The sequence below is a fragment of the Apodemus sylvaticus genome, chromosome 11 (assembly GCF_947179515.1).
Source record: "Apodemus sylvaticus chromosome 11, mApoSyl1.1, whole genome shotgun sequence".
NCBI classification, from domain to species: domain Eukaryota; kingdom Metazoa; phylum Chordata; class Mammalia; order Rodentia; family Muridae; genus Apodemus; species Apodemus sylvaticus.
The window spans coordinates 81,688,364-81,698,908 of NC_067482.1; the positions used below are offsets into that span (position 1 = coordinate 81,688,364).

The window sequence follows — 10,545 nt, forward strand, 5'->3', positions numbered from 1 at the left end:
TGTTACAGGTGTGGGTCTGAGTCCAGACACAGTAACATTGTTACAGGTGTGGGTCTGAGTCCAGACACAGTAACATTGTTACAGGTGTGGATCTGAGTCCAGACATAGTAACATTGTTACAGGTGTGGCTCTGAGTCCAGAGGGGAGCCTGCTGAGAGTTCCAGGTCCCTGTGTCCCAGAACAACAAGGAACTGGACCAAAGACACTTGGATACTGATAGAGACATTAAGAAAAAGAAAAACAGACTCCAGAGATGGGTCAAGGGTTAGGGACACCTACTGCTCTTGCAGAGGATCGGAGTTTGCCTCCTAGCACCCACATGGCACCTCACAACAGCCTGCAACTCTAGTTCCAAGGAATCTGGCCTCCTCATGCATGTAAATTCATGTAAACAACTGCGCATAGCAATAAACCTTAAGAAAACAAAAAGAAAAATACTCCCGAGAATGGAAAAATCCCAAGTTCCCCAGTGGCAGGACCCTTTACCCGTCTTTTGCATAAGTGCTTTCTTCTCGCCTCCCAGGTGTTCAAGTGTGCAGTTTTGTTATACACTGCTCTGGTTGTGTGTGTGTGTGTGTGTGTGTGTGCTTGCCTATGAACGGCAGAGGAGAATGTTGGGTGTTGATCAGAGTCTTAACTGAAACTGAAGCGTGCCACTTTAGCTAAGTCTGACAGCCAGCAAATTCCCAGAATCTCTCCTCTTCCACCGTCAGTGCTAGAGTTTACAGGCACATATAGCCACACACAGCTTTCCTGTGTGTGCTGGAGATCCGAACTCAGGGCTTCTTACTTTCACGGGATGTGCTCTTACCCACCGAGCTGTTTCCCTAGTTCCCCATTTTGATCATGATGCTCTTTCTTCTGTCACTATTACTTTTACAGTCAGAAAGCAGAAAGGAATGATGATGGTCAGTTGTTTTTTTGTTTTTTGTTTTGTTTTGTTTTTTTTTTTTTTTGAGGGGAAGAGAGGGTTAGAGACAGTCTCCAGAGCAGTCCTGGCTGTCCTGTAACTCACTTGGTAGACCAGGCTGGCCTCAAACTCAGAGATTCTCCTGCCTCTGCCTTTTTAAAAAATTAGATATTTTAAAATTAAATTTTAATTTAAAGATAATTTAAAATTAGATATTCCCCTGCCTCTGCCTTTTGAGTGCTGTAATTAAAGATGTGTGCGAGTGGCTGGTGAGATGACTTAGAGGTTAAGAGCACTGACTTAACCTCTTGACTTGACTCAGAGGTCCTGAGTTAAATTCCTACATGTTGGCTCACAACCATCTGTAAAGGGATCTGGTGCCCTCTTCTGGCCTGAGGATGTACATGCCCCAGAGCAGTCATACATTAAATAAATAAAATAAATAAATAAAATTAAAAGAAAAAGTTGTGTGTCACCATGCCTGGCTTTAACTTTGGACTTTCTTTTCTTCATTTCGTCTGGTAGTCTAGACCCCAGGCTGGTGTTCTCCACCCCTCCCCCATTCAAGTGGGTTTTCTTTCCTCATTAAACTCTTCTAAAAACATCTTTTTTCTTTTCTTTTTTTTTTATTTGATCTATTTTTAATTTACATTTCAAATTATTTCCCCTTTTCTGGCCCCCCACTCCCTGAAAGTCCCATAAGCCCTCTTCCCTCCCCCTGTTCTCCCATCCACCCCTTCCCACTTCCCTGTTCTGGTTTTGCCTTATACTGCTACACTGAGTCTTTCCAGAACCAGGCCACTCCTCCGTTCTTCTTGTACATCATTTGATGTGTGGATTATGTCTTGGGTATTCCAATTTTCTAGGCTAATATCCACTTATTAGTGAGTGCATACCATGATTAATATTTTGAGACTGGGTTACCTCACTTAGTATGATGTTCTCCAGCTCCATCCATTTGTCTAAGAATTTCATGAATTCATTGTTTTTAATGGCTGAATAGTACTCCATTGTGTAAATATACCACATTTTTTGTATCCATTCCTCCATTGAGGGATACCTGGGTTCTTTCCAGCTTCTGGCTATTATAAATAGGGCTGCTATGAACATAGTGGAGCACGTATTCTTATTACCTGCTGGGGAATCCTCTGGGTATATGCCCAGGAGTGGTATAGCAGGATCCTCCAGAAGTGACATGCCCAGTTTTCTGAAGAACCACCAGACTGATTTCCAGAGTGGTTGTACCAATTTGCAACCCCACCAGCAGTGGAGGAGTGTTCCTCTTTCTCTATATCCTCGCCAACACCTGCTGTCTCCTGAATTTTTAATCTTAGCCATTCTGACTGGTGTAAGATGAAATCTCAGGGTTGTTTTGATTTGCATTTCCCTAATGACTAATGTCTAGAAACATCTTAATAAGCACACTCAGAGGTCTGTTTCCATGCTGATTTTATCTTTTTTTCCATAATGATTTATTTATTTTATATATATGAGTATACTGTCACTGTCTTCAGACACACCAGAAGAGGGCATCAGATCCCATTACAGATGGTTGTGAATCACCATGTTGTTGCTGGGAATTGAACTCAGTACCTCTGGAAGAACAGCCAGTGCTCTTAACCACTGAGCCATTTCTCCAGCTCCTCCATGCTGATTCTATATCCAGTCAAATTGACAATTACAATTAACCTTCCCAGTACTTGGGCCTTAAGATAGCAAAGCCACATGACCTACCCTTTATTCTGACTGGTAAGGGGCAAGAAAGGAGAGACATGAACACATGTCTACTCAGCCCTGACAGGGTACCAATAAGTGGACTGAAATAAGTGCTCCGCCAAAGTCCAACTTGATGAAACAATGAGTTTTCTTTGGGTTACTTACAGAGTTGAAGCAGTAGCTGATGATTTGCATCTTGATCCACAGTAGGAGGCAGAGAGACAAGGAACGTACACTGGGAATAGCATGGACTTTTGAAACCTTGGTGACACATCTCCAAAAGGCCACACCCCCTAATCCTTCCCAAAGGGTTCCACCAACTGAGAACTAAGTATTCAAGCACATGAACCTATGGACGATTCTCATTCAGACTACCACAGAGGGTCACTTATATGAGCAGAGTGACTCAAAGTCAACTTAATCACCAAAAGCCCACCCTGTATGAGTAAGGCTCATGAAAACTGGGAACCTGGAGCACGCTGCACAGCCTGTAGGTGCCTGAATGGGTTGCAGAGGGTCCTTTACAGGTAGCTCACTGGTCTGAGTTTTTCCACGGGGCTTGCTGGCTTAAGTGTGTCTCATTTTTTACTGCTTATATAAATTTGAGGAATGAGGAGCTTAGTGCAGATGGTCAGTTTCAGAAACTTTCTGAAAGTTTTGTGTTGTTTACTTCCTGAGCTTTTTTTAAAAAAAGTTTTGTTTATTATATGTAAGTACACTGTAGCTGTCTTCATACACACTAGAAGAGGGCATCTGATCTCATTACAGATGGTTGGGAGCCACCCACCATGGGGTTGCTGGGATAAACTTAACTCCCTGAGTTTTAACTAGCTTCTCTGCAGGATGGAATTTTTTAGCTTTAGCTGCCACCCCTTACCACTTTTTAGAAAATCCCTTGCCTTTTTAGGGTTCTCTCCAAGATGGAGGATTCTTATCTCAGAGGAAAGTACTATAAAATACTACCCTAGTCTGATCCAGTTCATTTGAGATGCAGCCAAATCATAGCTGCAGATGGGTATAAGAATCAGCTTTGTTTTGTATTTTCCTACACAGGTAGTTAGCCTAACAAGGACCCATATTTTCCAAGTCCCCTCTTTCCTCTTTATTCTCATTAGCCAATTACGTCAGAATGTCAGTCCCATCAATTATGAAGTTGAGCTCCCAGCAATGGGATGAAACACAGTCACCACTTACATCAGAGTTGAAAGATGGAGGCTATTTTGGCCAAGAGTGCTTCTTTCTTTCTTTCTTTCTTTCTTTCTTTCTTTCTTTCTTTCTTTCTTTCTTTCTTTCTTTCTTTCTTTCTTTCTTTCTTTTTTTCGAGACAGGGTTTCTCTGTGTAGCCCTGGCTGTCCTGGAACTCACTTTGTAGACCAGGCTGGCCTCGAACTCAGAAATCCACCTGCTCTGCCTCCCAAGTGCTGGGATTAAAGGCGTGCGCCACCACCGCCAAGCTTGGTTTGGTTTTTGACACAAGCTTCCTTTTTCAAAAAGAAATTGCCTTGCCCTTGCTGAATTACTTTTGCATTTTTCATGTGGTTTTGTGTGTGTGTGTGTGTGTGTGTGTGTGTGTAACACCAAGATGTTTATCTTCCCAGTATAGAGGTTTCAGAGGTTGGGTTCCACAGCTTCAAATAAGGGCTGCTCATATGGGGGCTTCTGCAGGTTCAGATGGGCTGGTCACCACAAAGGCTGGGCTCAGGATTAGTGTGGGCTGGACCCCAGCTCAACTCACGACCTTCAGGTAGGAGAGAGGGGATGGTGGTTGAATTCAGTCACCAACAATCAATCATTAGTTTAACCGATCATGATTATGTAATGAAACCTTCTTAAAAGCTTAGGAAAACTTCTGGTGTGCCTGGTAGGTGTCTGTCCCATAGGGATGCTCTTGCATCTTCCACCCCTCGGCCCCACCCCGTGTCTCTTCATATGTGTGATGTTTTGAATAAGAGAGGTCCCATAGGCTCGAAGATGTAAATGCTTGGCCATTAGGGGTTGGGAGGTATAGCCTTATTGTTAGAAGAAATATATCACTAGGGGTGGTCTTTGGGGTTTCAAAAGCCCAAACCAGGCCCAGTGGCACCCGCTCTCCCTGTTGCCTGTGGGTTGGGATGTAGAATGTTTAGCTTCTTCTCTAGCACCACCTTTGCCTCTGTGCCACCAGGCTTCCATCTTGACAGTAATGAACTAAGCCTCTGAAAATGTAAGCCAATTAAATGTAGACCCCAATTAAATTATATTAAAATTATCTGGGTGGTGGTGGCTTATGCCTGTAATCCCAGCACTCTGGGAGAGTTCAAGGCCAGCCTGGTCTGTAGGTTGAGTTCGTCAGGGCTATACAGAGAAACTCTGTCTCAAAAAAACCAAATCCAAGAAACCAAAAAAATATATTAAAATTTCTTCTTCTTCTTCTTCTTCTTCCTCTTCTTCTTCCTCTTCCTCTTCCTCTTCCTCTTCTTCCTCTTCCTCTTCCTCTTCCTCTTCCTCTTCCTCTTCCTCTTCTTCTTCTTCTTCTTCTTCTTCTTCTTCTTCTTCTTTTTTGGATTTGGTTTTTTTTTTGAGACAGGGTTTCTCTGTGTAGCCCTGGCTGTCCTGGAACTCACTCGGTAGACCAGGCTGTCCTCGAACTCAGAAATCCGCCTGCCTCTGCCTCCCAGAGTGCTGGGATTACAGGCGTGCACCACCACCGCCCAGCTTATTCTTCTTCTTATTAATTTATTTTTTGTTTGTTTTTCGAGACAGGGTTTCTCTGTATGGCCCCTGACTTCCTGGGACTCACTCTGTAGACCAGGCTGGCCTCAAACTCAGAAATCCGCTTGCTTCTGCCTCTCAAGTGCTGGGATTAAAGTCGTGTGCCACCACTGCCTTGTTTAAATTAAAATCTTATAAGGGTTGTTGTGGCTACTGTGTCTCTTCACAGCAATAAAACATTGACTGAGACAATCTGGCTACTCCTGATCTCTGTCCTTCACGACAAATGCATTTTTATAAGCTTGGTGTTTGAAGTGCTTTTATGAGTTATTCTAATGGCTTGCTTACCTTGAAGCTATTTCTGGAGTAGTCAGTGTCAAGGCCTGGGCTCTGGCAGCCCTAACAAGCTAGCTCAGCCGTCTGTCCTCAGTACACCAATTAAAGAATCATTTAGTAGTGAAAAACAGAAAGGAGACTTACTCACTGTAGCTATGCTGAGGAACAAGTAAAAGAGGCCCATTGACTCCCTAGGTCCATCTTTGAGGTCCTGGGTGAGGTTTAGCTTACATAGGGGGCAAGAGGCACACACAGTTGAGCAGTCCTGGACAAGATGTGGTCCTGCCCATCACCGACCCGTCGTCGGCTCTGCTCCAATCTATCCCAAGGTATGGTGGTCTGGTGAATTGTCAGCTCTATGTGAAATCTCCTCTTGGGAAGCTTGCATTGCTGTGATAAACACCATGATCAAAAGCTACTTGTGGGGAGGAAAGGGCTTATTACAGTTTCAGTGTAGTCCATTTTGAAGGGCAGGAATTCAAAGCAGGAACTGAAGCAAAGACCATGGAGGGACTGTACTGGCTTGCTCACTCTGACTTGTTTAGCCTGGTTTTATTTCTTTATTTTTTAATATACCTCCAGGGCTACCTGCCCAGGGATGGCACCACCCACAGTGACCCGGGTTCTCCCACACCAATTACTAATCGAGAAAATGCCCTGAATGTCTACAGTCCAATCTGAGGGAATCTCAAATGAGGGTCCCTCTCCCTGGGTGACCATGGCTTGGGTCAAGTTGATGGAAAAACAAAAACAAAACAAATGACCAGTACAAGAGACAGGTTCCTTCTGACAAGCCAGCGCTTCTGTCCTTTAATCTCCCAGAGCGGGATTCCTCAGTAGCCTGATACCCGAAGGGAGGGGTCACGAGTCTCTCTTTAGAACATCTCTGCTTCCAGTTACTGAGGGACAGTGGGAGCGACCTAGTCGGGAATGTGGGGCTCTCCAGACTTGGAGCTGGCATCTGAAGTTGGCTCTGAACCTCTGACTTGTGGAGTCTGACGTGAATCCAGGCTGACAGTGTCAGGATTGTCCTGAGCTGTGCGTTAAGCTGCTTGTGGCTGAGTAGGGCACACACGCCTTGCTGGAGAGCCCATGCGAGGCTGGCTGGGAGCTGTGTCAGTGAGTGGCCGACCCTACCCTGCACACTCGATTAATGTGCCTGCTTCCTCCATGCTCCCAGTCTAGCTAAGGTTTCAGGGCCCTGTGCAGGCTAGTCCTATGTCAACTTGATGTAAAACTTGAGTTATCTGAATGGATGAAACCTTAATTGAAGAAATGCCTCCTTAAGATCCAGCTATAAGACATTTTCTTACCTAATTATTGATTGGGGTGGGAGGAGCCACCCTGTGGTGGTGCCATCCCTGGGCTGGTGGTCCTGGGTTCTATAAGAAAGCAGGCTGAGAAGGCCAGGGGACGCAAGCCAGTAAGCAGCACCTTCCATGGCCTCTGCACCAGCTTCCGCCTCCAGGTCCCTGCCCTGTCTGATTTTCTGTTCCAACTTCCTTCAGCGATGAATGACACGAGCGTATAAGCCAAATAAACCCTTTCCTCCCCAGCTTGCTTTTTTGGTCATCATGTTTTATTTCGGCAATAGAAACCCCAATTAAGACAAGCCCCTTGCAAACTTAGCGTCTGCTCTGTCTGGGGCTGGGGCTGGTCACACCTTGGAAGGACTCAGATGCAGAAGGTGCTCCTTCCTCTGGAGCCAGGTGACAACGAGGCCTCTCCTGGTCCTGAGGTCCACCTCGGTCCCACAGTCTGGATGGAGTTTGGCTGCGGCTCAGCAAGCCTGACTCAGCATCCCACCCTCCCGTGCTTGTTCACCACTGGGGAATCACCTGTGGCCGCCTTGCCACCCTGGAGATCCTAGGGTAATGCAGGCCCGTGCTTGCTTTGCCATTCTTTCAGGAGCGCAGGACAGACAGACAGAGACATAAAGCCAAATGGATTTTATTAGCAGCAGATAGAAAGCATTATGTTCTCTCTGGATCCAAGAGCGAAGGTTCTTGCTGTACAGGCTTGGGCTGGTCACTCCTGACAGGCAGGGATCCCAGGGCCGGCTGCTCACTGCAAGGGTATCTCTGTAGGGGATATGGATGGGAGTGAGAAGAGGGAGCTTACCTCTGCTTCTGTCCCTGTCAGATCCAGTATTCCAGGGACGTGGGGGGGGGACCTTTATTGGCTTTGCAGATGAGCATGCACAATTCTTTACACTGCCCCCCTATCAGCCACAGACAGGTGGGTGAGACACGCTCACCTCCAGGAGGGACGTCCAGGTGGACAGGGACAGCTGGATTTGAGCTCACTTTCTCAACTTTGAGCACTTCACAGTTTTCCTCGGGTTAAGTGCCAAAGGCACCACGTGGCTCCTAGACTCACTGGGATGCACTCTGAGTGCTAGAGCGGTGCTCTGCTCTCTTGGGCCCCCTTGTTCACTGACATTCATTTTCACCATGATTGGCCACAGCAAGTCCCCACAGGCTTGCAGGTGGTGTCCGTGGACTGGCTAGGACATTCTCCCCTACCCTGGGACCTAGTCCTGGGCTGTTCTCACATCGTATCTGCTCTTGGATCTGATGAAAGGTAAGGTGGTGGCCAGAGGAGGTCTGGGGGAGAGGGGGTGCCAGGGTCTTGATGCTGCATACCTGGCATTGGGGGTGTACACTGCATGACACAGCCAACGTTGCAGCATTTCATGTTGCCAGAACATTCACTGTCACTGAAGCAGCCTCCCACCTTTGGGCATATCCCAGCAGCAAGCATCCCGAGTGGATTCCAGGGGCAGCGGCCAGCTTTTGGAACACCAACTGGGGAGAGATGGTCACTCTCTTACCTCCCGAAGCCCTTTCATGACCAAGCTTTGCTGAGTGCACCTTACTGAACTCCTGACTGAAAAGACCCCATTTTGTGAAGGGGCATTGGCTGAGGTCTGTCCTATCTTGGAAGCCCAAGACCCCAGGGGCCAGGATGGGCAGCAGGCGGCAGGGAGGGTCTGGCAGGTGATGGGGGCTCACAGAGTTGGTGTGTGGGTAAAGGGCTATGTGTCCTCCCAGGAAGACTCTTGACCCTGCTGGCTCCTCCCCACCACCAGGATTGGGTGGGGACTTACTGTTGACAATTTTGCTGGTCTGATCACAGGAACTGGAGGAACACATGGTGTTCTGGGCGCACGCCTCTCTGCTTTGACAGTTGATGCACCCTTCCTCCTCACTGGAGCTGTCAGGGCACATGGACTGAACTGCACAGAAGACAGGGAGGTAAATGGGGGCCCAGATGTCACCCTCACTTCTAAGGCTTCTCAGAAAAAGGCCTGGAGACATGGGTAGAAGCTACAAAGAACCAAGCCTTTGAGGAGTCTTAAAGGTGACCAAACCAAACCAAACCAAACCAAACCAAACCAAACCAAACCAAACCAAAACCAAAAAAACCCCCAACCCCCCAAAAACCTGCCAGCATTGTGGTCTGGGTGATAGAAGCATGAGAATGCAGCTGTGAATGTTAGGAAGCACATCACAGGCTCGTGGTCCTGGGCAGAGCATTGAGCCACAGGCTTGTGGTCCTGGGCAGAGCATTGAGACACAGGCTCATGTTCATTGGCAGAGCATTAGGTCAGAGGCTCATGATCCTGGGCAGAGCAGTAAGCCACAGGCTCATGGTCCTAGGCAGAGCAGCAAGCTACAGGCTCATGGTCCTAGGCAGAGCAGCAAGCCACAGGCTCATGGTCCTAGGCAGAACAGCAAGCCACAGGCTTATGGTCCTGGGCAGAGCAGCAAGCCACAGGCTCATGGTCCTAGGCAGAGCAGCAAGCCACAGGCTCATGGTCCTAGGCAGAGCAGCAAGCCACAGGCTCATGGTCCTAGGCGGAGCAGTAAGCCACAGGCTCATGGTCCTGGGTGGAGCAGTAAGCCACAGGCTCATCATTATAGGTAGAGCATCATGAATCTGACCAGAAGTGACCAGGGCCTGAGGGTAACTCCCATCAACCTGTCTCTCCACCTGAACATTTTCCACCCAGGTCCCTGGCTGTGCCACTTGTGTGGGACAGGCCCCTACTTCCTGCCATCCTTGGATTCTCCCCTGGGGGTGTCCTTTCGTTCCTTGCCTCTTCAGCATGGACAGCTGGGATCAGCCCGGGGGGCCTACCTGAGTTGAAGACTTGTTCCTGCAGGTTCCGAGCGAGGACCACCTCCAGGGCCAGCAGGCCGAGCACGAGGCTGGTGAAGCAACGCATGGTGTTGGTGGCAGGCAAGCGACTGGTGGCTGCCTGCGTGCCCAGCTGCATTTAAAGGACCCACAGGAGGAAGACTGGGGAGGGGGCAGGCTGGCATAGCCCTAGATGGGCTAAAGCACTTCCTTCTTGGACACACAGAGAGAGCAGACCCAGGCTGCCAGGAATAGAGGCCACAATGGAGGCCATTTTTAAAAAGTGCTTTGTAAGGGTGGTCATTTTTTTCTACTTAAAAGGTAATACTTTTTTATTATGAAAATGAAGGACCAGAGAAGGAAGAAATAAGATCTGTGACGAATGTGACAAGTGTCACTTTGAATGGTTGTGTTGGAACCCTTCACAGACCAAGTAAATTCTGAGCTCCAAATTTGTACAGTCACATAGAAAATAAGATAGGGGGTGTCGAACAAGCCCCTGCTTGGGGTTACATCAGGGGATGACTTCTTTTCCGGGTGCTTTTCTGGAGTTTTCTAAAAAGTTTTTACAGGAATGTGGTGGCACTTGCTCCTTGCACACATGGCAAAGGAGCTACCTGTGCAGGGCACACTGGAAGGCCACTTCCCAGAAAGGCCCAAACTGTGCCAAGGGTGTCATGGGGCAGGAAGGGATGTCCTGCTGGGCACTGTGCCCCATGGCTCTTGGGACATTTCCTTGATTTCTCTTG

At 47.7% G+C, this 10,545-nt stretch overlaps 1 protein-coding gene across 1 annotated transcript in view; it reads right to left on the reverse strand.

Annotated features, from left to right (window-relative positions):
• LOC127696783 (uncharacterized) overlaps positions 1–9,884 on the reverse strand; it is a 20,222-nt gene extending 10,338 nt beyond the window's left edge. The window contains exons 1-3 of the mRNA XM_052199715.1: positions 9,797–9,884; positions 8,763–8,891; positions 8,208–8,460 (exon numbers count right to left, since the gene is read on the reverse strand). Of these exons, the coding sequence (XP_052055675.1) occupies positions 8,208–8,460; positions 8,763–8,891; positions 9,797–9,884 (470 nt within the window). The remainder of the gene's footprint in view (positions 1–8,207; positions 8,461–8,762; positions 8,892–9,796) is intronic.
• Positions 9,885–10,545: the final 661 nt, after the last annotated feature.